General features: G+C 40.6%; 1 protein-coding gene and 1 long non-coding RNA gene across 3 annotated transcripts in view; one reads left to right on the top strand and one right to left on the bottom strand.

Annotated features, from left to right (window-relative positions):
• Window positions 1-25,804, bottom strand: part of itga1 (integrin, alpha 1) — a 58,522-nt gene continuing 32,718 nt past the window's right edge. Inside the window, exons 7-30 of one of the 2 annotated variants that reach the window (XM_037752134.1) lie at window positions 25,024-25,172; window positions 23,226-23,376; window positions 22,752-22,926; window positions 22,242-22,315; window positions 19,829-19,976; window positions 15,151-15,296; window positions 13,998-14,141; window positions 13,626-13,877; window positions 13,393-13,523; window positions 11,626-11,801; window positions 11,372-11,523; window positions 9,894-10,004; window positions 8,758-8,834; window positions 8,365-8,491; window positions 8,193-8,270; window positions 8,028-8,104; window positions 7,826-7,915; window positions 6,670-6,772; window positions 6,425-6,541; window positions 6,238-6,336; window positions 4,616-4,720; window positions 4,378-4,473; window positions 4,150-4,263; window positions 1,718-3,886 (exon numbers count right to left, since the gene is read on the bottom strand). In XM_037752134.1, coding sequence (XP_037608062.1) covers window positions 3,830-3,886; window positions 4,150-4,263; window positions 4,378-4,473; window positions 4,616-4,720; window positions 6,238-6,336; window positions 6,425-6,541; window positions 6,670-6,772; window positions 7,826-7,915; window positions 8,028-8,104; window positions 8,193-8,270; window positions 8,365-8,491; window positions 8,758-8,834; window positions 9,894-10,004; window positions 11,372-11,523; window positions 11,626-11,801; window positions 13,393-13,523; window positions 13,626-13,877; window positions 13,998-14,141; window positions 15,151-15,296; window positions 19,829-19,976; window positions 22,242-22,315; window positions 22,752-22,926; window positions 23,226-23,376; window positions 25,024-25,172 — 2,949 coding nt within the window. In that variant the 3' untranslated portion in view covers window positions 1,718-3,829. Of the gene's footprint in view, window positions 153-1,717; window positions 3,887-4,149; window positions 4,264-4,377; window positions 4,474-4,615; window positions 4,721-6,237; window positions 6,337-6,424; window positions 6,542-6,669; window positions 6,773-7,825; window positions 7,916-8,027; window positions 8,105-8,192; window positions 8,271-8,364; window positions 8,492-8,757; window positions 8,835-9,893; window positions 10,005-11,371; window positions 11,524-11,625; window positions 11,802-13,392; window positions 13,524-13,625; window positions 13,878-13,997; window positions 14,142-15,150; window positions 15,297-19,828; window positions 19,977-22,241; window positions 22,316-22,751; window positions 22,927-23,225; window positions 23,377-25,023; window positions 25,173-25,804 lie in introns of those variants that run through there. The other variant, XM_037752135.1, reaches the window with a different exon arrangement.
• Window positions 13,992-22,867, top strand: LOC119477907. Its single transcript, XR_005204342.1, has 3 exons — window positions 13,992-14,129; window positions 19,585-19,767; window positions 22,739-22,867. It is a non-coding gene; the product is annotated as an uncharacterized LOC119477907 (long non-coding RNA).

Below are 25,804 nucleotides of genomic sequence, written 5' to 3' on the forward strand. Positions count from 1 at the left end.
CACAGGAAAGACAGAAAATGAGCACCCACGTGTCACCTTAAACCCACCTTGATGAACGTAGGTTTCCACACTCTGAAGGTAACGTTGACCTGACTGATGGTAGCCTCGGGGATGGAGCAGGTAAACGATGCACAGCCGAGGTTTTCACAGCTCTGGAGAGCAAATCACATGGTAAGACAGGAGCACACACACACAGAGGTGTTTCATAAAGGTGGCTCAGAAAAGCATATATATTATAACGATATGTGTGCATGTGTACAGTATATGTGTTTCTTTTTTTTTTTTAAACAGAGTTTATTTCTGAATTTTGTTAATACAACTTTGACAATCCATTGCACAAACATGTTTGGACTGATAGATATCCCACCCACCCATGGCAATACCCAGAGTGCACTAACAAAAAAAAACAAGTGTACAAAAATAAATATAAATAAATAGATAAATAAATAAATTAAATAAACATAAATCATGATAAATTGTTAGAGGTCTAGGACAGTACACCCTATCATCTAGGGCACTGACATGCATAAAACAAGCACAGGAGTTAAGCCGAAGAGTTGAGCACAAACACAAATCAGGGGTCCTTCCAATGTTTCGTTTGAAATATTCCTGGTCAAATATATACACACATATCCTTTATCCATATATATATATATATATATATATATATATACATACATACATACACACACATATATCAAACTTTAATTTCATTTAATTTATGTCATATATGACCATCTAGCCTCATTCAATGCCAAACACACACCCATTATCCACATCACACACACACACACATACACACACATTCACACATTCTTCAACCTGCTTTTATCCCCTTGTGTTGTTTTTGTTTTGTTTTTGTACTTTGTTATTTGTCTTTCTCTGTATAATATATTTTGGTCTTTTTTATATATGTCCCTGCACATGTCTTCACTTGCTTTGTAATCACTTTATAACACAATAAAAAATAAAAATAAAACCTACATACTTCAAAAATAAGTATGTATTATGTAATGCACTGTCAGTGTTATATTACTGTATTATTATTCCGTCTGATTTTAATGTTGTAGCTGGTGGAGGTCCTATTTATAAAGTGGTAGTTTAATCTGTAATGCATTATGTGTTCTCAGTTTATGTTTTGTATGTAATCTCTTAATCTTCAAAGTAACTATATGTAATAATAAATAAATGTAGTGGAGTGAAAAGTACAATATTTATCTCTGATCTCTAATCTTCCTGCAGCTGTCAGACTCCACAACCTGCACTGCTCCCAGTACACCAAAAACCGACAATAACTGCACTATACTGTATAATGACTGTGCAATATCATTATCATTATTACTACTTAGGTGTAATTCATACTCTGCAATATTTTCCACTTGTGCAATTTTGTTAATAGTCTGTTTATTGTCAATACTGTATATACTGCTCCTATTTGTATACTTCCTTCTATTTAAATGGTTCATATTTTGTTACACTTTTACACTCTTTTTTTTACTGTTAGCTGATGCATCTTGTTTTTTGCACTATTCCCTTTGTTGCTGTACACTGCAAATTTCCCCTCTTACTCTTTTCATGTTAGGATGATTATTAGAAGTGAGACATATGTAGGCGGTAGTGATTTACATTTAATGGACAGAACTACCAGCAGCAACTTTTACATTTTGATAAAAAAAAAGATTATATTTTGTCTGAACGAATGCAGAAGAATTGATGATCATCTTCGTAAAAAGTCTTTATTTTTGTACACAAGATTCAGTTCATTTCTGTGCTGATGAGGACGACAAACCAGTGCATTACAATGAAGACTTCACAGCAGTGTAGAAGGCTGGGGTGGAGCTCACGACTCTCACTTTGTGCCTCACTCCTTATCAGAAGTTAATAGAGGTGTAAGATCTGAGAACACAATCCCAGACCACCTCAAGAGAGCAAAGAGAGACTCATGACTTCACCCTCGTGCATAAGCCTGATGTAGCCATACAACAGTTACACATTCTGTACATACAACTTATTACATGTGCTTCATGTCAACAGTGGAGAGTGCGAGCTGAGGAGTATTTCAATATCAAAAAAGCTGCCTCTTCTTCTTCTTCTTCCCTCAGCTTTATTGTATGACAGTGAGGGAGAAAGTCGAGGAAGAGGCAGAAACCCAGTCTCCCCAATATACAATATAATCTCTTTAACACATCGTGTAGCTGTGCAACTTCTGGAAACAAAAACAAGACAGAAAACATGAAAGAAGAACTTTGTAAGGTACTGTGTACCACATATAGGGGGACGTTGAGCCTGCTTTGTGTTCATGTTGTAGTTTGTCTAACCACCTACCAGAATCCCATTAACTGTATGGCAACGGCTGGTGAATGGTGACTATACATACTGTATATTTCTACATTGGAAGAAGTTTTACCCTCCATTTTTTGCAAATTAAAAAAGGTTGAAATCAAAATATGCTACACTCGTATTTCACCTCAACATTCACCAGGCTTTCAATCAAATAAAACCAAAGTAGTGGATACAAACCCTCATCTTCAGTACAGAATAATTATACTTTCTCATCAAAATATAACAATATTTACATATTTGCATCAGCTCTGAAATTGCGAGATAGGCCAGATCATTTTGGTATATGTCAAATGTTAATGTCATCATTCATGATACTTGTAGCACCTGAGCAACATCATCATAAAAAAAAAAAAAAAAAAAAGATTTATGGATCTCTTAAATTACATGAATTATAGCAAACACAATTATGTACATTTTTTGTCTTTACATTTTTGAGCATCTACTTATATTTACAGTACAATCAAAGTTTGGGATTATGAAGGCTTTCTGTATCCCTCAGTAACCACGGTGACACTAATTACAAACATTTAAAAAACGAAGTTTGGACGAGATTTTCTTTGGTGTTTTTGAATTGGTTAACTAACATTAAATGTATAAAAAATAAAAGCATAGACTGCAACTTTGGTGTAACATAAATCTTGTGTTCAGGTCAGTGTCTTTAGCCAACAGTTTGAAATTAAGGATGTGCCATTTTATATTGTTAAAATTCAGCAAAACAAAATGCTATAAAAATACTAAAAGGTACAGTGTTTCATAAAACTAATCAGACACACCAGCTGTAAAACAGGAGTCTAAGCTATCAGACAGGCCGCTCGTACAAATGAAAAGTTCACATATTGTATGTCTCCGGAGCGAACAGACCATTGAACGTCGTTGCTGTAATGACATAAAAAGGATGTGAGGTGGCGACATTGGATCTTCATACAGAAAAACCTGAGTACTTTTTTCCTCTAAAGCTGGAGTGCAGCTATTGTAGCTCTTATGTCTTTGGAAAACTGCTGTATGTAATACAGATCGATGCTACTTTGCCAACAGATGCCTGATGAGTGATGGATTCTTCCTCCTCCCTGGCTCCTCTTCTTGAACCGCTTGACCCGACTTGATGTACGTCTGCAAGAAAGAAGCTGATCTAATACTATTTGCAAATACCTCAAATACAGAGTGCCAACCACTTTATACAATTAAAAGAAAAGTGTCTGTTTAAGCACTCTCTGTGTGTATGAGACCGTCTGAATAGCCCCAGTGTTGTAACCGAGTGCTCAAAGCAACAAAGGACAAGGGTTGGGAAGTATTTGCAAACATTATTAGTCTGCACAGGAAACATTGCTGTTTTCCAGGTCGTCACGGTGTCGTAGCCCCGAGTTGTCTGTGGGTCATATGGCGTCTCCTCCGTCTGTCTGTCTTGTTTAAAAGTCTGCCTGTCACTTTGTGCGACCTGATGGCTCTGGAGGCAGTCGGTCACAGAGCTGCTGGATGTCTGGATATCTCAGTCCATCATGTCCTCCTTTGAGTAGTCCCTGGATTTTCTCTTGAAGAAGCCCATCTGGAGGAGCACAAAACTCAGTTAGAAAACTCCCTACTAGAAGTCTAAAGGAAAGGAATAGTTTGACATTTTGTGAAATAGTAAGTAGATGAGAAGATCGACGCCACTCTCATGTTTGTCCGTGAAATATGAAGTGAGCTTAGCTGAGCATCAAAACAGGAAACAGGGAGAAACAGCTTTCCAAAAGTAAACTCAAAACCCCAAAAGTTATATGGGGCATTATTTATTTGTTGATAATATGTATATTTGGATCTGTATATTACCTTCCAGAGAGCGAAGATGACCAGTGCTAAGATCAGTAGTCCTATCAGGATGCTGATGATGATGATCCAAATAGGGATTCCTCCTAGCGACTCCTTTGAAACCTGGATCTTCACCTGATTGGCACACACATACATAGAGTAGAGTGAGTGTACACATACATGCCAACACATACACACAAGCATTTAATGACAATACAAACATCCAATACAAAAACCTCCATGACTTACACTTCTGGTCCTGTCACTGCCGCTCAGTTGAAACAGGGCAGTGTTTCTGATCCCCAGCGTGGCGTTCACCAGCATATATAGACTGGAGAACTCGGCCTGGAAGAAAAATCTCCTTTAAACATTTGCTTTCCTGTCTATCCATCAGTCAGATAGCTGTCAGTCATTCCAAGTTCTTCACTTTGACAAATCAAACACAGGCAAGACCAAAATGAGCACCCATGTGTCACCTTGAACCCACCTTGATGAACGTAGGTTTCCACACTCTGAATGTAACGTTGACCTGACTGATGTTAGCCTTGGGGATGGTGCAGGTAAACGATGCACAGCCGAGGTTTTCACAGCTCTGGAGAGCAAATCACATGGTAAGACAGGAGCACACACACATCCAAATCCAAACCAGGATTCATCTGTGTCATAAAGCCAACTCTGAGCTAATGAAATAGAAAGTTATGATGACTGGTTTATGTTTTATTTATTTTGTTATTTTGTTCGAACTTTATTGACTTTGAAACATCAACCACTGATCCGATCAATTGTGGGTTCAAATCCCGAGTGTATAATGTGAAGTTACTTTGTATAATAAGTGCTGAAAATAAATATTTGCATTAATGTGTGTAAGACACAAACCTTTAAACAACTTTGAAATTTCAAATAGGACTCCAGTCAGGTAATTTATCTTATGACATAAGATAATTAACATTTTTTATAAACTATAACTTTTTTTGGGGGGGCGAAGGTAAATTATAATGCTATATTATATTATATTATATTATATTATTTATATTTATAACTAAACTGAATAAATACAGCTGTTTGAAGGAGATGTTTTCACAGCAATATAAAATAGATTTAATAGATAAAATAGAATTATGACCTGTTTAACACTATTGTTAGCTCTAAGCAGCTTATAATACATCATTCAAACTACTACTGCCAAGATCTTTAAACTAAAGCAAGTATTTAAATAAAAATAAAATATTTAATTTCCTAATCATTTGAATTGTGTCTTTTTATGCAAATAACCACTAAAGATGACAATAACAATGTAAAAGGATAACATTTCGAATTTTGACGGTTTACATTTTGACGATTGAAAGTATTTTTCAGGATGGTTCTGGGATGGTGGTAAAAAAAAAGTAAGTCTGGAGCCTTACTGTAAATTATAGTTCTTAAAAACAAAAATCGTAATCGGCATGTCAGACTTTTAAAAAATCGGAATTGGCCAAGATAATTGCAATCGGTGCATCTCTGAGCTTCAGATAGACTGCATGTCCCTTTTATATTTTAATAGATGGAGTCTGTGTGTCTGTTCCTTTTAATTTTATTTGAGTGACATTTAAAGACAAAACAAATTGTGAAAATGTTGCATATTATGAGACTACAGCTTTAGGCAACGGCCATTTATTAGCTTTAATTTAATCAAGGTACATTTAAAAAGTACTGTGCAGATGCTCAAGACTGAAAAAGATACAGTATGAGCTCAGATTTTAATTATATAATAAGTGCAGCTTATTTCTAAATGTGATAACTTTGACGTTGTGTAATATAAACTGACTCATATTCACTGTTCAACAGTTGAGAGGAACCTTCAGGGAGAAACACAGTGTTTCAGTCTGGCAGATTGATTATAATATGGGTTAATCCTGAGGTGAAGCTACGCCTGGTCCCTCCACACTAACCCGGTCCTGACCAGGACCGGGTTAGTGTGGAGGGACCAGTTTCCTTGGTAACTTGGGTCAGGCTTATTTAAACCTCTTTTATGAAACAGAATTTCCCGAAAATTAAATAAGCAAATAAGCAAAACACCCCTCAGGTCAGCAGACTTTACAAAATAAACCCCCAAAGAGGCTCATCACTCACCAGCAGGAAGACACTGAGTGTTTCTTTCTTTGGATCAGGTTTCACAACATCGGGGTTAATATTATGACGGTTGATCCATTGTGCTTCGTTACATTTCACCTGGAGAGAAAAAGAGAGGCAGATATGAAGGTTGGCCTGTGTGTTTAGATAAATGTCCACATGTGTATGTGTGTGTGTGTATGCATACCCCTGGGCTTTTGGCTACGTGTATCAGGTACAGCAGGTCGTTCTGCCGAGGCGACAGGCGAGGATACATCACTGTAAGGTCAAGAGGTGGAGTCACCATATCACCTGACTTCTCCATCTGAAGAGATGTGAGAGGTATTTTACTAATATAGCGTACCGTATCTGGATTACCAAACCATCCACACCTGCATGCAGCTATATACTCCATATTTATATGAACCCATCGCCAGATGTGATCTCTGTTACCGTGTAGCTGATGTTGACCTCCTCTCCGATCATCCTGGTCTCATTGATTACACTGGGATACTGTTCACCCTCTTTTACGATGACGTGTTCATCCACAGGACGCCTAAAAGATGTATTTTAAAATAAAAACATCATATTAGGTTTTTCCGTTCTAAATCACAACTTCACTCAAAATCATTGTTTATACATCAAATATCAACATTTAGGTGCTATGAAACCAAAACTTTGTTTACAGGTCTTAAGTCATTTCTTATTACTATTAAACCTGCACTGATGTATTTTTGTCCACCTGGGGGCAACACAACAAGACGTCATGCGATCCACTGTTAATATAAAAATATTGATTATAGCTACCATAATGAACCATCCATGAGAGGAGTCCTTATTAGCTACAGTCCAGGATATGCCTCATTGTATAGGGGTACCAAAATATTTCTATTTTAAGGGCGCTTTCACAAGTCATAGTCCGTTTGGTTAGTCCAAATAAGAGTGGAATTCATACTTTTGATTTGTTTTCTAATTGGTTTGATTCGGTTTCACAGTGCACAAATTAAAGGGGCGTGTACGAAGGAGCAAATTTATGTTTTTTCGTCTTGAGAGCTGCCACTTCTATGCAGCGAATCGTGGACTTTGAAATATTGCCGTTGAAGTTTTTTCACTTTGGCATTGATCTCCTGTGCGCAGGAATCCCTTCTCCTCCAGTTTATCCCCTTTATAAATGTCACTATTTTTGTGGACTTCATTTAGCGTACTCTGTATGTTCTCTTCGGCCCAGATGTTATGCAAACATTGAACTTCTACAGAAGTCCAGGTCAGTCCTCTGCCACTCATGTTAACCTGTCATTTACCTGTGTCCATCTCAATAAATGCCCACACAGTCAGCCTGTGATTTGGTTCGCTTGGAAACAGTCCAGAGTACAATTACTGCATTCAAAACTGCCCAAACGAACCGCAACAGAGTTTGATTAAAATGGACTAAATGTTGGCTTGTGAAAGAGCTCTTAAGAAATTTGGATTTGTCAAACACAGGTATAACTAATAACATTAATAATACATGTCATTTACATGATAAAACAGTTCTGTCATTGATGTTATTAGAAACACCTGTGCTTTTCCTGCTTTTACAATGTGATCAGTAAGGAGTGCAGCTACTCACACTGAGAATATGAGTCCAGCTTCATATTTCACAGGGATGGAGATTTGCACCATGTTGTCATGCAGGGTGGAAGCCAGCTCTTCACTGTCACTGTGGGAAATTAAAAAAACTAAGTTGTACAACTCCACAAACAGAAACAGAATCATATTTAAGACAAACAGCTTCAACGTGGAAATAATAAATACTGTGCTGATTGTCTCACCTTGTAGCCGTCACATTGATCTGAATTACCTCCTGGATGTGTTCGAGATTTACCTCAAATCTCACTTTGAAGATTTCCTGTGGATCACATCACATCTATATTAAGCAGTAGTAAATTATACAGGTAGTATGCAGCCTGATGAAAGTAACGTATGCTGGAACTAACCTCTACATTGCTTCCCAAGAAGGGGTATCCAACAGCACACTCCACCTTTGTGTGATTCAGCGTGCACTCCTTATCCGGCTGACAATACAAAATAAAACAAACATCATCATACACACATCTCAGTCCATATTACACTAAAATGATACAGACGGAGGAGAACTAGAAATCTCACCTCTACTTTAACATAGTTGATGTTGGATGTGAAGCTGAGGATGACTTTAGTGTTGTATGCGTTGTCTTTGCTGTTTCTAACGTTGATGTTCACGTCAATCTTGTCTTTGATTGTTTTGATCACCATCCTGGAGAGGGAAATGAAAACTGTCAGCGTGCTCGGTTGTGATGCACCCGTCTCCCCACAAGGGCGCAGTCACGCACTGGAGGGGTTTAATGACTATGTTAGCAGACACTATAATTAAAGATACAGTACATGATATACAACTTTAGCAGTGTACTACAGTTACATAACAGCAGGAGGAACATTTACAGCGACCAATAACTCTTTCAATGTACGACAGACTTGAAACAGCGTGAACATGCTGTATGCTTTAATGCAAATTCCACTTACTCTTTGACACTAGGCTCTGCTTTGAGAGATAGGTCAGCTATGCACTTCTCATCGCTTCCACAGTCCACCAGGGGAATCTACAAGATAGAGATGTACATTTTCAAGAAGTCATCCTTCAGTCAAAAATGCATTTTCTCAGTCCATCCTTCAAAGAGTGCATTCTTCCTCACTTTGTGCCAGACACGGGCTCCTACCATTCAAAGTCTTAGGGATTTTTTAAAAATACTTGAACAACAATAAGTCTTCAGAAGCTCCTCAGCAGAAATCGGCTGCTGTTGCTGTGTATTTGTGTGTCTCACTGACTAAAAGGGTGAACTCAGATGACCTTCATTTCCTTTCCCTTTTCCCCCAGAGTGTGTGTGAGGGTCACAGTCAAATTAGTTCCCATTCTCAATGCTCTCCCACTGGACTGTTAAGATCAACAGTGTCTACTCTCCCAAGAAAGGGCGAGAGAATATCATATGCAGCACAATGTCAAAAGAAAAACTTCCGTTTGATGACTTCCCCTTTCTGTGTGAGTGTCCCTTCTCTTCCTTTCAATAACAATAACAGGAGAGGTCCTAATAACGCTTCCTAGCTTGTGTGACGGTATCTGCCACTGAGGATGTGTCGAGGCTCATAAACACATCGCATACGGTCCTGTGTTTAGACGTGAGGGGAGGTTGTGTTGTTGCTACTGTGAGTTTCACACACCCAGGCTGTCATTGCCGTCTTTGTTACGTGTTGAAGCTGAATTCTCGTGTAATATTTCCCCTCTTTATCTGGACACATCACTCATTGCAACACTTATCTGGAGAGACTCTCGTTAGAACAAGTATGCATGAGGGAGTGTGGGAAGGCTGTCCTGACTGTTTGGTGTTGAAACACTAATGCAGTCTTCGGGAAACACTGAAAGAAGGCAGTCAGCTGTTGCAGATGCTAATGTAGTGTAACAGCAGCAGGTTTGGAGCCAGACAAGAACACAACCAGTCCTCACTCTTGGATTATAAAGACAGACAGATGGAGGATGTTCAAGACGAGGTTCAGATCCTTCCTGTCTGTGACTCTAATAAATCTTCTGCTTGTTCTTATGTTGGCGGTTCATACTTAAAAGTGCTGAGAGAGACTCTTACAAGTGATATGAAACACTGTCTTACTGTCTTATTGATGGATCTGGGAAGGCTCTCATCCAGGACGGGGCCTTGGTCTTCATCAGCCAGTTCAAACTCTAAAGACACCATGAGAGGGTCTCGGAAGTCAGGGCGGTCCTGGAAAAAGGGACAGGACAGCTCTGTAATGTCAATAACGCTTCAATTTAAGAGTAAATATAAGATTTCACTTTGCTAGGCATAATAGTTCAGACTGAAGTTGGTACGGGTTACCATGGCTACGCGTCTCCAACCAGCATGGAGCCTCTCAGAAAGTATGCTATTTGGGACGTAGCCCATGCCTGATCGACGGCTTCTTGATTCTCTTATTAAACTTTGTTGCAGCTTATTATGTCAGAGTCATATCATTCAGACTGTAAGTACGAGCAACCAATTCAGAAAAAATGCCCACGTCAGCCTCTGAGTTGTGATCCAGAGTTAGGAATTTCAGACATTGATGATATCTCCCCACTTGGCGAACTACAAACGTGTCAACAAACCTGTGACAAAACGGCTGTGAAGCATCCATTACTGGAAAAGTCATCAGATTGGCACAAATATGAGTCTTTCTTGAGCCTGAGAGAGAGTATAACGTGAGGAACCCATGCTGCATTAGTCGGGCACATCACTGATATGGAGCTACATACTGTAACGTAAAGGACGCTTCAGCAGACACTCAGTTTTAAACTCTTTTTTTGGACATGGATTCATTCAAGATGCATCTGCTTGTGGTTCGTACAGTTGTTCAGATCTGTTCAGATTTGGGTCTGGTCCATCTTGGACTCAGGTAAGATAGCTGTGGTACAAATCCTCTGACCCTCTCTGCGCCGGACCATGTGGGAAGTTTCTGCACAAACTGGTACACTAGAACAGAGCAGGTATTCATCAGCAACAGCAGCTGTTTCCACTGATTAGTTCCTCTGTCTCTCGCCTAGAGGCAGCTAATCAGAGAAATCCATTGCTGCCGTGGAATGAGAAACTTTGCGCACATGGCTTTAACTGTCACATAAGTGGTGTAGCTGTAACGTACGAAGTTTTCAACTGTGATAAACAGCGTGTGACGCGCCTGTTAGGCCAGTTGTAGAGATCTTCCTCGACCTGGAATGCCACTTTGTCACATTTTTTTTCATTCTCTCTTTCCCTTTGTCCCCTTCTCTCCAACTCTCCGAGGGCCTACGGATAATTTATCACTCAGAGCAGCACGGCGCTGTACTCGGCATGCTTTGATCAGGACGGGTCTGTTTCATGTTACAACCAAGGTCTTCCTCCTCACAGCTTTGTCCTGTCTCCTTTCTGGCTCAAAACACTATTTATATCTCAAATAAACCTAGAATATAACTTTCATGAATGAATTTGTAGTCATCCAGTTGATCTGATTACTGCATCTTGTGGATATAGGGTTAAAAACATAGTTTTGGGGTTGATTTCGTACAGGTCAGAAACTGTAAGTAACCCCATGTGGACATCATAAAGATCAGAGTACTTGCCGACATCATCAAGGTTTCTCGCACACATTTTCTCTCTCTGTCTTTGATGGTGAATGTCCTGGTAATCTTGCGATCACTTTTATCGTCCGTGTCAATAAATGAGGCCCTGGCTTTTGCACGCAGAGCATCCAGCGTCAGATGGTAGCGGATCTCTGCAGAGCACAACAGTAAAGAAAACACGTAGTAATGAAACACAACATCTTTGACAGTGAGGCGCCAGAGAAATGAATGAATTAGGATGCTGAATGACTCACCCGCAGCAGCGTTTACGTCCTGATTGTCAGATTTGACACTGTAAACGAAACACACCTCAGTTGTCACACACGCAGATTTGCGTCCGCCGTGTTCACACTGGTTCTGAGTCTGTTGCAGGTTGATTTTAACAGGGTCGAAAGTCATGTTGGCACGGAGCTCTGCAACATCTCTGGACCTGGGGAAATGAAGCAAACATGCCAATTTCTAGAAAACATAACTGTAGCTGTCGTTTGGGGCAATATGTGTGTGTGTTGAACTGTGTGCATGCATCTACTTGTATCGTCATTCATTGACAAATACATGAATAAACATTTATATCTTCTTACAACTACATTATAGTGTGTTATAAATGATTTATTTAATAGGGCAAAGTATGTTAAAAGCTGAAGAGTTGGAAATGTTTCCACGTTTAAGTACCAACAGACTGTTATGATATCATGACGGCTAAACACAAACATCTGTGGAATCACAGCAACAACACAAGGTGCGAAAGCTGTGCGTAGAGATGTGCTCATCCGCTTCTTGGAATAAGTCATTCAGTATGAGAAAAAGCGTTAACGCGTTAACGCAAATTTGTTTTAACGCCACTAATTTCTTTAACGCATTAACGCAACTTGCGATTTTTAGGTTGTAGTGGGCTCAGTTTTAAAGCTAGAGTGAAGATACTGGCATCATATTAAAGGAACCCAGTGGTACCAACCATGTCATACTAGCTTGTCAGGAAGGAGGCTAAATAACGCTCCAAACTTACGCTTCATTTTGGCGAGGAAAATGGCCATTTTCAAAGGGGTACCTTGACCTCTGACCTCAAGATATGTGAATGAAAATGGGTTCTATGGATACCCACCAGTCTCCCCTTCACAGACATGCCCACTTTATGATAATCACATGAAGTTTTGGGGCAAGACATAGTCAAGTCAGCACACTGACACACTGACAGCTGTTGTTGCCTGTTGGGCTGCAGTTTGCCATGTTATGATTTGAGCATATCTTGTTATGCTAAATGCAGTACCTGTGAGGGTTTCTGGACAATATTTGTCATTGTTTTGTGTTGTTAATTGATTTCCAGTAATAAATATATACATACATTTGCATAAAGCAGCGTATTTGTCCACTCCCATGTTGATAAGAGTATTAAATACTTGACAAATCTCCCTTTAAGGTACATTTTGAACAGATGTGCGATTAATTATTTTAAATGATTGACAACCCTAAAAGAAATCTTAGTCAACTGAGACCAAAACGACTGATTAGTCAACTAATGGACTGAGAGGGGGCAGCCCTACTCCTTTCTCAAAGGAAGGAACAAGAAACGGATGCATCTTGAGCATAAAACTTGGACTCAACTCTCTCCATCAACTGTTGAGCTTTCTAAAACACAGCCAAGAGTCCAGGAAGAACAGCCGCCTGCTGCCAAATCCTATTTAAACTCTAAGCCACTTGGGAGATGAAGTTTTCACACAGCTCAGCTGAGCCTCTGCCAGTAGACACTGTGGGAGAAGGTCTGCCTGGGAAGTTAAATCATGGTGTGGGCTGATGTTTCAAAACTTTGCGGGTTGAAGTCCAACAGCCAGGGGTTGAAACAGATAGATCATTAGGAAGTTGTTGGTCTCGAGTCCACAAGCCCAGCGGGACACGCACAGCTGTCTAAACCCGGGTAAGACAATGCAAACCGGACATGTAAGACGAAGTCTCCGGGATACGGGCGCCGCTGCTGGTAATGGTTCAGGTGGAATGTTTATATGTGAGGATGGGCCATGTCTCACCAGAATAGTGAAGCCCCTCCAAGACCTCCTATGGCAACATCAGTGATTCCATCTCCATTGAGATCCATGGCTCCATGTATGGACTGGCCAAAGAATTTCACCTTTACACCGTCCCCACCTGCAGGGATACGCTAACGAGAAACACAGAACCAATTAGAGCACATTAAAGGAAAATTCAGGTTTATTTCAACCTGGCATATTTCTCATAAATGCAGCACTGACATTGTTCTCACCTGCACAAATTTCTCTTTCAGTGACGTCTTATCTCCATGATAGATGTAGACGGCCCCTCGGTGGTCGTTTTCAAAAGGGGCCCCGATCGCCACGTCATTAAACCCGTCAAGGTTGAGATCTAATACAGCTGCGATGGCCGTACCAAACCGGGCGCCACATGGTTCGTTTTTATTGGTGCAGCTGGCTGAGTGGGCGGTGCAACAGGACTGATTGACAGGCTTTAAAGTGAACTCGTGCTCAAACTTGTCGTCCTGGTAACGGAGCAAAGAGACAAACAATCAGTGGGTGCACCATCTCAATTTGACACAAGCTCTTTTAGTGAAAGACACACACGAAAAGCACAAGTTTTCTTTTGAATGAATCTTCTGTACCTGGTTGAGTTTGTAGACGTAGACTTGTCCCTGCTCGTCTCTTTCTGTGCCCATGTACATCGGAGCTCCGACCAAGAGGACGTCCGTGTAGGAATCTCCATCCACGTCGACAGTCTGCAGGACGCTGCCGAAGTAGGAACCAATCTACAAAACACAACAACATTACAGAAAACTCAATGATAACTCAGAAAACACAACAACAAAACCAAAAAAAAATAGAGCAACATTTTTATTTTCTTACTGTATTTTGTCCAATGTTGTTGTGTTTTGCACATCAGGGCCTCTAAAGATGTTCTTACCTCTTTCCCTCGGGATGAATACAATCTTATCGTATCATTTTTAAAGGGGACATATCATGCTCATTTCCAGGTTCATACTTGTATTTTAGGTTTCCTCTAGAACATGTTTACATGCTTTAATATTCAAGCTAGAATTACCACCTTGCCAAGTTGCAGTTTACATCCATCCAATGATCTTTTACCGCCAAAATCGAATCAGTTCATCCTTGAGTCCAAGTGGACATTAGAGCTACATTGGAAGAAATTCCCTCAAGGCATTCCTGAGATATCGCGTTCACGAGAATGGACCGGACGGACTTATGTACGTACAGATGTCCATACGGACGGACAACCCGAAAACATAATGCATCCGGCCACGGCTGTCATCGGCATGGAGGCATAAAAATACATAGTTTTATACTTCATACTGTCTGTCTGAATATACCTGTATTCACCCTCTGTCTGAAACGCTCCGTTTTAGCACCTGTCTCTTTAAGACGCCCCTCAAAAAAAGTCCACTCTGCTCTGATTGGCTTGTGAGAAAAATATGGTGCACCTTTGCAAAGGTAGTTCTCAAGCTGTGAGCAGTATATTCTAATGAGGCTGCATGTGACATAGGAAGGGTAGCCACATCTGAATGGCTTGTTGAATCACATGTTTTCTGATCTAGACAGCCCACAAAAAACTGTTTGTCTTATTTCACAGTTTGTGAGTTGGTAGATACTCCAGATACCCAGATGTATGAGCACTGATAAAGTGAGTCGTTCATGATATGTCCCCTTTAAAGTCTGATTGATAAAAGACGTCTTCTCTGTAAAAATACACAGAAATAGACAAAGGCTAGTAGCCCAAACACCAAACTGCAATGGGCTCACCTGTTCTCCTTTCAGTATCTGTGAGACGACAATGTTGTTCTTTTCATCCAGACGATAGATAACAACCCGGCCTGTGTGGTTGTACCGCGGTGCACCTGTGATGTACAGCACTCCATCAGGGGTGGATGCTGACTCGACATCATAGCCTGCAGAGACATGTACATACACATGTACACACTGTATTAAAGTCAATGCATACTATACATAAACATCAGTGTATGCACTTAATGACGTCATGAGAAAAACAACTCTCTTTGAAGGGTATTTTTAAATGCGTCTTCAGCCAGTTGTTTACATCTCACTGTGTGGAGGAAACTATAAAACACTACTGGAAGCTGGCAGGAACACAAACACACACACACAAACACACACTCACAGACAAGCACACAAAGTCTGCAGTCAGACCATTAGGTATTCAATCAGGGAAGACTCGTATGAATTAAATGATGATTTATTACAAAGTGCACAAATTATGAATAGCACATTCTTTGGCGATTTAGCTCTGGTCTATTGCTCTGGTCACGATAGACCAGAGCAATAAGGAGGTCACGATAGACCAGAGCAATAGAGAGGTCATAAGACCAGCATATAATAATAATAATAATAATAATACATTTTATTTAGTGGCGCCTTTCTGGACACCCGAGGACCCTTAAAAAGATCAATTAAAACATTGACAGATGAAACAATATAACAACAACAGGACATGACAGAGACATGATTGTACAGACACATAGGATGGGTGATGATGAGTACGAGAGAGTGATTAAGAATAATTACCTTAGCTGTGAATAATGGAAATAGCTGAATATAAGATATATAATCAGAATCAGAATCAGAATTGTGTTTATTGCCAGGTGTAAGAGATTTATACTAGGAATTTGCTTTGGTTATGTTGGTGCAAGTCAAACAGTATAATAACAAAATAGATAAAAACATTAGAATAAAATAGAATTAAAAAAATTGAAATTTTAAAAATATACAATATACAATATACAATATACAAGATATAATAAGAATATAAGAGTGTAGGAGTATCCAAAGGTAATGAATTGATTGTAATGATCTGAATTAATTAATCTGAACAGATGATTTGATAAATGCCGAGGTCAGCTGTACGGGACCCAGAAAATAGAGGGACGATTAGCAGCAATGCAGCAGCTAACTGAACGCCGCCACCAGTTATATGCATGAATGTAGTTATATGCATGAATATAGAGGATCTGCTGTTATTTGTGTGAAGGTCGTGATGACTTTCTGTGCAGAGGAACGCGTGATGCTTCCGTTCGATCTGAAGTGTACTAACATTTTGCAAAATAAAACGTGAATATGTAGTAATAAAGAACCCATACTTGAGAGATTAGCCGGAAGGCCAAGACTTGCTTGCGATACTCCAAATGAATTAAAATGAATAATACCTGATGAATTCCGAGGTCAGCTGCAACCGGAACCAGCCAAAAGGGACGATTAGCAGCATGCAGCCGCTAAACGAAAACCACCACCAGTTATATGCATGAACGTGAAGATCTGTTGAATGACGCCGAGGATCCGCAAATTGCTGTTGCCGCTGAGATAGGTCGTGATGACCCTCTGTGCAGATGAGCGAGTGATGCCTCCGTTCAATCCGAAGAGTTTACCATTGGGATGCCGACGATTGAGGGACACGATGAAGGCCCCGACATGTAGCCCACGAGCCTATGATGAACGCTGGAGCCAGAGGGAGGCTGGCGCTGAGACCGTACCGTTATATTCTCCCCCAAAAGAAACCCCACGGATGACGTGTCCGTGGAAACTGAGACTGTGTAATTTGCTTGCTCGTGAAGAAGAATGTATGCCGTTATGCCACTGCACAGGTGTGTGTGATGTTGAGATGAGGTCAGCCATGACTAAACACTGTTTAAAGTGGATCGTATGATCGAGCATATGTCAGAAGGCGACGCGTCCCCAGCCATATGTCCCAGTTGAACCGTAGCTTCACCGTGGTTATGAGTTGATGCCAGAGGTGACGTTGTTTCCACGTCGAATGCATTCGTCGAATGCATTCGCATTCCCGGCGTCGGAACGCCGAAGCTTGTCGCAGCCATCGCATATATATATTAGCCATAAGGCTTTGTTGTTTCCGAGAGGCACTGCCCTTCCTTTACCACGATGTGACTTTTATTTATTTATTTCGAGCATGGTTTTGAATCTGCCTCCAGCTGCCGTCCATGAGAGCCACGAGATGTTCATTTTGCCAACACCTACCGACTTTCAGACCAGTTTATGATTATATGAATCATATTCTGTTACTGTAATGCCTACTTCTCTCTCAAATGTTTTCATAAACATTTTGTATTGTACTGTTATCTGTAATTGTTCCCAACGCATCTGCAAGACCTCAACTCGGGAGGAAACAGGCAGTAAGAGCTGATCTGAGGTCTGCTGCCCTTCTGTCGTCTATGACCCGGCTGTCATGAATCAATATTCTGTTACGTTAATGTTTATTTCTTCCCGCATATTTTCTCAGATCATCTTGTAGTGCACAGTTTAGCTGTGAGATGAGAAGGTTTGTGACGCCGCCGCCATTGTGAATTTGGCGAAGGAACAACGAGTTCTGTTCACATGACCGGAGCACACCCGATAGGAACGCTCTCTGATGAAAAGACCCGTGATTGGTCAAAGTCTCCCGTCCAGGGTTAGATCTTTTAAGCCTTAAAACGGAGCCATGAGGAGGAGCAGAAGTCTAGTTATCTCTCAGAACACTTGAATTACTATATGCTGAAAGGTTATGGAATTGTTCCCAATGCAGCCAATACTGACTCTGAGTTTTAACTGATATGATGACTATAATGTATTAACTTGCATTTAAGTCCAATTACACAGGACTTGTGGGAACGTACAAGCGCCACTAGATGGAGACAGCATGAAAACAGCGTATGAGACTTGCAGTGCTTATTACCGTAATACACGTATTTAAGGTTCCACGTGATTTGCGATGCTTTATAATTATGCTGAGTGATATTTGTAGGGTTTAAAACACATAATGTTGTCGAGATTACTCAAGTAAACCGAAGTTTGATATATGTCACAGATTTCAGGAACAGAAGGCTGCTTCAGTCCAGAGTCTGTAACCCTGTACGCTGTAGAATTAGAGCGCACCGCTATTACGGTATTAGTTCTCTTTGAGCCGTGATGCGCCGAGAGAATGAAAAGTGTTACAGTTTGAACAAACACCTCGAAAACTAGTTAAAAGACAGCTGGTTATCTACTAGTACTGGATCCCGTGAGACCACCGGTTTGATGTACCCGCTGAACTTGTGGATTTATTGAGCAGATGACTTTGAATCCGCCGGTTCTTCTGTGAGGAACCCGGGATGTTTTAACTCTGACTGAATGCGGAGCGAGATGAATGACGCATAGATATTGAAGCTATTCAAACGTATGACGACGTTTCCTCGAAGGTGATATGTGGCCTCTTGCCAGGTAATATGAGGCTGTGAATTTTGTGAAGCTTTTACCTTAGATGAATAGCTTGAGGTAGGATGAACGTAGTGACGAGGCGGCTGTGATGAAGAAGCCAGACGCTGTTGAAAAACGCTGATGAGGCACGAGCCTGAGCATATGAGCTGAATGCATAATGTTTGCTGGATTACCCGAGACTGCGAGTGCGATGTGTAGCCTGGAGTAGCAGATGATGCTGCCTGAGCAGTGAACCAGAGGGAGGAGAAACTCCTCTGCTGAGGATCAGACGTCGCTTGTTATGCCACGAGACTGGATTAAAGTACGTGAACTATTTGCCGTTTGCATCGAGCTGCTCGCGTCCGTTAGTGCTGAATGCTGACACTGAAAACTCATAGAGGAGAATGGTTTTTAAACTTTTGACAGCAGCATGTTATTGGTTGAGGGAGATATGGCAAGCTCTGATTGGTCACTGAAAAGAGAGACGCCCATAATCAGCTGACATATTAATAGCCCATGAGAGAGAGAGAGAACCAGAATGAATGAGAATGAATGAGCTTGCACCCCCAGTCTTCCTGTCTGAATTTACGCATGAGCTTCATTGAGCATGTGCCAGCAGCTGAGTTTACAGTACGCGAGCCTGGACCCACCAGTGCTCTTTCTAATGACATGTTGATTAAATAACTTGATATTAAGATGCTGCGGTTGCTCTACGGGCCATAAAAGGCAGCAGGACGGAGAGAAAAGCCTGTGTGTATTATTTATGTGACAAAGAGACCGAGGCATCTGAGTTCAACAAATTACACATCTTACTCCTCCATGCAACTCTATATTTATTCTGCAGCTGTAAAATTTCACCTAATCTCTTGAAAGATCTAGTTCATCTCTCTCTGTGTAACACAAAAACACTATAGAGTTCTTCATGCACGAGCAAAAGCTGTATTCTCTGCATTTTATCCAGCTTATTAACAGGTGTATGTTTTTGTGTTTTTGCAGGAACGCATGGGCGGAAGAAACACTAAAGCACATGTGCAGTGGGCCGCACGACGCAGAAGCTCTGGAAGCTACAACGCTTTTTTGGCTTATGCACCCGACGAGCAATTTTCATTCATGTGACTTGGCACCATCTTTGAGTCCTGTATCCAGTTCCTATTATACATCCGTGGATCTCCACTCACAGTAAGAAGCTGAATGAGAAATTATGTTTTCAGGGCCTTTAAGACTTTACGAGTGAACTCACCGAGGTACCCAGCGAGTCCTTCGTACCCGGCCTCAGTCTCTGGGTCGTAGAACTGCATCTTCTCTGGAATGATTGTTCCTGTAGCAGTATGCATTACCACCGTCCCGTTCCAGTCATACGCTCCCACTGCTCCCAGTAACACGCCTTCCTACAGGAGACAACAGAGCCGATATCAGGAGCAGTCGGATATGAGATTAGAAGAATTAGGACGATTTCTGTTAGTGATTGGTGTACAAAATACTACTGTCATCTTTACAGTGGTCCAAAAACAGTGGTGGAAGAAGTACTCAAATCCTAAACATTAACAAAATGTAAAAAAAAAAAGTTCTGCATACAAAATTTGTAGAAGTACAGAAGTATTATCATTAAATGTACTTAAAGTTAAAGCATTCATTATGCAGAAAGGCCCTTCTCAGAGTGTCATATTATATATATATATATATATATATATATATTGTTGGGGTGTTATTACTGATGCATTACTATGTAAGCACTGGGTGGATTTTGGGTAGATCAATCTATAAACATATTGTATTTGTTAAACATATATTTGCATATATAATCTGAGTTACTAGTAACTAAAGCTGTCAAATAAAGAATAAAAAGGACCTATAGTAACAAAAATGGAAATACCAAGTATGAGTCCAAAAATTATACTTCAGCACAGTACTTGAGTAAATGTACTGAGTTACTTTCCATCACTATTAAAAAAGACAAAATAGTAGCGCTGAAACAATTATTCAAAATCAACAGAATATAAATTAACAAGTTTGATAATCAATTAATTGTTAAAGTTTAAGTTAAAGTTTCTGCTTTTCTCTGTTTCATATCATTGTAAATTAAAAAAGTAATAATAAAAAAATTATAATGATCTTGGGGTCTTGTATACTGTGATAAGCATTTTCACTATTTTACTAATTAACTCATTATTATGGGAAATAAAAGATTGACAGGTCAATCAATAATGTATCCTCGTAGAAATTAGACAAAAAATCAATAACATGGATAAAATACAGCGCCGCCACAAGGCACACACGCATCATGCGCTGTGCGTCGGGCACCAAGTGCCGGAGGAAGCACAACCAGCCGGTCATAACACTGACGTTTACCAGTGAGGTGTTTACCCCCTTTTCCCAGTAAGCTAGCATGACATGTTTGGTATCAACGGATTCATCGCAGTCTCAAGATTCATATGATACCACTCTATGTCCACTGTCTTAAAAACTGAAACCCGCAAAAAAAAGACAGTAATGTTAATGCCAATCAGATCATTTTCAGAGGGTTAAAAGTCGGCCAAGTAAACCAAGAACTGAGGAGGAGAACATTTCCAATTTTAAGATCATGTTGATCAATGAGACAGGCAGGAGTCTTGAACAAAATAGGGTGTCTCACAATCAAGGTCAATATGGTAGCTATATTATAAGCAGGTTAAGAGGCTGTCAATCCTGCATGCAGTACAGGGTGCGCTTTGCAAGCATACAAAAGGTAGGGGGCACAAGCTAAAATCTTGCCTAAGGCACCAAATTAGTCAGGGCCAGTTCTGTTAAAATAAAATATAGTCGAATAGAAAACAAAACAGAAACAAAACGTCAATCAATCTTTTTTTTTAATCTACAGGAAACAGAGTTATCTAATAGGAAGGGGAGGGGTCAAACAGGACATGACATGCATCATTAGTCACAATGAACTGCGTCAAGAGGCTCTTTCCCGCTACTGACCCTCAAAGCGAGGCCTCACGTGTTTAACACACAGCGGAACGACTCAGTTTGGTTGCGTCCGGTTGAATGAGCCGCTGCAGCCACGGAGACAGCGGACACGGTGATTGAAGAGGTGATAAACGTGAGTCAGGAGCAGGAAGAGATGCGTAAGAAGTCTTTGAATAGACATAGGAAATACCTAATGAATGAACTCCAGTTGTTTTTATAGTAGTGAACAAACATCTGACTGAACCTCCCTCGCTGTCTCTCGTGCTGAACAAGCCTCGTGTATGCCTTTCGAATTCTCTCTGACTGTCTAGCACACTCTCATGCAATCAGACCAAACACGATCAGTCTGAAGTCTGCAGCAGCGTGAGGACAGAGAGAGGCTGTGTCTGGAAGCTTCTCCTGACCGAGGTGAATCACCAAAGGGTTGAAGATGCACCAGAGATAGCACTGTGGCTTTGTGTCTGGATGAGTTCATTAGTTGAGCAAACATCCAGCCATGCCAACACATACGCACGCAAGCACATAAAAATAAACAGTTCCTTTTTCAAACTAAACACCTACAGACGTGTAAACTGTGCCCTGATCTACAGATATGATGCACTCCTCTGTCATTCGGTGTGTTATTTAGTGATTTTACAGTAAGCCACTGACTTTTACTTATAAGGTATTTGTGTATTCATCACATAAATAATTGGATTTAGACTTACTTTGTAAGTATGCGCACTGAACCCAGCTTGGGACATCTCCATATCAAAGGAGGAGGTGAAATTACCAGTTGTGGCTGAGGATGGAAAAGTTCATTTTAACCTTTTTTATATAAAAATAAACAGCACATAATGAAATGTTATTATCTCATTTTAACATTGCTGATTAATTGTTGAATCAAGAAAGTATTTTTCTATAAAATTAATGTCCTCTTAAAAGGAATAGTGTGACATCAAGTAAGCCTAAGATGAAAAGATTGATACCACTCACATATCAGTACAGTAAATATGAAGTTTAATGAGCTCATTATTTACTTGTGTTTCTCAAAGCAGAGCTGAGAATAGAAACTGCCATTACTTAAGTCCTTTAAAAGATGCTGTAATGTTTTTTTAGAGTGGTTCATGCTAAGCTAAGCCAAACTTCTGCTGGTGGTAGCTTCATATTTACCATAAAGACATTAAGTTGGTATCAATCTTCTAATCTTTATGTGTGTTTACAGGGCCAATATTTACCTTCCAAAGCAAAAATCTTCCTTCCCAAAGCATCCACAATGGTCAACAACGCCACCTCATCAGACACGTTGAAGAAGTGGTCGTGTAACGGCTCACTGGAGATGGACGCAATCTCCCTGATAAACTTCTGCACTTCTTCTGAACTTTTGTTCTGACGATTGTAGTCTCCCAAAACCTGGAAAAAAATGATGAACAATCTTAATAACATCACGGTTTAAAAAGTATAACAGAGTGAATAACTAACTGATTTAAATGATGGTTAAACAATTGTTAAAGAAACTGTTCAGTTATCTTAATGATGTAGCTTTTTTGATCCGTCCTGCTATTTGACAAAATTATAAAATTCTGGTTGACTGATATGAATCACCATCTTAATAAACCGCACAGTAAACACAACATTTTCCCTCCTAAGATCATAAAACACAGTACATACTGTAGATGTTAACATAATCCGTGAAAACAGTTTGTACCCACAGCGATGCCAAACCTCTCGATGTCATCATCGTCACAGTCTTTCATGACCGTGTCCAGATTATAGGAGTCATGTGACTCTCCGTCAGTCACAATCACCATGACTTTCTTCACCCCAGGTCGGGCGCCGCGCTCCGGCATGAAGGCCTCTTTCCTGATTGATACAAAATTTTCATTAATCAGTCAAAAAAACTTGAAACTGATGGAGCACGTGTTTGGAAAAGGGCAAGCACTTTCAAAAAATACTTGGCAGATGATTAGATGAACCACCTGTCAATCAAACTCTTGCAGACGGCAGTCCGGAAAAGAGCGAAAACATCACCTTCAGTGCCGTTCTTTGTTCGTCTTTCAATGAAGAAATACTTTCCAGTTCTGATATAACTGATGCTATTGCAGCATCTACATTGTTTTTTTTGCCTCTCTGTGTCGTCACACACACACCTAAGCCACGCTCGTAGCTGCCAGTAGCTCCTCACAGGATGCTGATTAGTCTATGATCTGGCTTGCTGGACACAAAAGCATTAAGTGAAGCCTAACAAGATGGATTCTTGTATGATATGTGATCCCGCGATTCTGGCAAGAATCCAGCTGCCTTGCAAGGTAAGGTAGTAGCGGCTAGTAGCTCGAGCCTCAAGGAGAGATGAGGAGCTACAGAGGTCTGATAAGCTCACTTCTTTCTAAGGCCCTGTTCACACCTGGCATTAACATGCGTCCTGAGTGAACCGATCACAAGAGGACAGCTTTAATTTACGTCTGTTCACACCTGGCATTAGAATGCGTCTCCACATGAGTCTCCAGTGACCTCTTGAGATCGGATCTCACTTCCCTGCTCTATATGCAAATAAACACTTAAACACATGGCTAATACAGCAGATGTTGTGATGTAATATTATAGGAATGTCAGTAGTAATATCCTACATATTCGTGAATTTGGGTACATTTTATTAACATCGAAATAAAAGGTTATTGTACCGGCGGTCCCCGGCCTTTGCCAGGCAACAACGCCGTACAGAGCTTCGGGCGGGCGGGTGTCAGCTCCGTGCAGAGCACCAGAACAAAAACCCAGACACATCTCTGACAGTATGATAATAATGCACTTCCTGTGCCTAGTCTGATAGTCTGTACACATGTAGCCTATAGATAAGATATATTTTAATAAAATACAGTTGTAGCGACAGAATACAGTAGAGCAACAGAAGCCGTTTCCATGCTGTGAGGCAGACAAGCGCTCGCGTCTGCCTGTCTATTCACACGAGGAGCACAGAGACCCCGCAGATCCCAGCAGGACGTCAGATGAGTAGGCGGTCCTTCAATGTGGCCCAGGACATATTTGCGTACACACTGCTAAAAGAATGTGTCCATATGTGGCCCAGAACACATCTGAATGTGGTCTGAGCGATCGGATCTCAATGTGTCTTCAATGCCTCCTGACACCTGTAAACAGACTTTGATGTGTAAAATCAATGGAGCTCGCCTTTAAGCTCAGCTTTCGCAACAAGATTTAGAAAACATCCACTATTTCTGACCAGATACATGTTGGACCAATCAGGGAACTTCTGCTGGATAGTTTAGGAGAAATCTGACCAATGACAGCTCACTGAGCGATGTGTTTGACCAATAGGAAGGCTTCATGTTGATGTCTAAATTAAGGAGCCTGCCCATTGTCCAGCCAACTTGAAATGACACGGTCCCATTCAAATGCCTATTAAACCTTGCCAGACCATGATGACGTAATCAAAAACTGTGGCCCGGAGTAGCCAGGCTAACCTAAATGAAGAAGGGAGGGGTTAATGATGAGTACCTGGCGGTATCGATGCCCAGGAAAGTCATGGTTTTGAAGCCGGTCTGCTGAGGAAGTTCTTCAACGAAATCCAGCAGATCATGAGTGTTGTCGAACTGGCTCAGGTTGACACGGTGAGTCACAGTCTCACCATAGGACACTATCCCCACCTGGAAAACACACACACATACACCCTCTTATAAACGTTATCCTACATTGAACTTCATTTTTCCTTTTCTCTCCTTCTATGTTCTCTCTTCTCTGCCTCCCCTCCCAGACAGTCTGCCGAGGATGTGGTCGGCACTGGTGGGGTTGATATGACACAATGTTCTTTATACAGAAGGCAGAGGACTTCAGCAGCCATGGAAGATGTGACTTACAACCACCGGGCTCCACAGCGAGAAGACTTTCCAGTGTTTCCCCTCTGGAAAACTCCACAAGCTCCAAGCCAGATCAATGTAACCATAATAAAAACTAACCACCCAATCGAGGAGCGATCCAAGACAAGTGGACAGAAATACACTCAAGGTATAACTTACTAAGGCAAAGGCTAAAATTACTTTCAAGGCTTCAGTTCATAATAGAGTTTGCTTTATGAAGGACATGTTACACTTATTCTCACTGTTGGCACCATGTGGAAGATTCCATAATGGGAGCGCACTTAAGTCATCAAATATAATATGAAAAATTGAGTTGGCAGCAAATAGTATTTTCCTTCATTCATCCTCTTTCTATGTCTAATATTATATAACCCATTCATCCATGTTTGATTCCACAACCTGATGTCTAACACTGCCTACAC

This window comes from Sebastes umbrosus, chromosome 19, assembly GCF_015220745.1.
Source record: "Sebastes umbrosus isolate fSebUmb1 chromosome 19, fSebUmb1.pri, whole genome shotgun sequence".
In the NCBI taxonomy this organism is placed as follows: Eukaryota; Metazoa; Chordata; class Actinopteri; order Perciformes; family Sebastidae; genus Sebastes; species Sebastes umbrosus.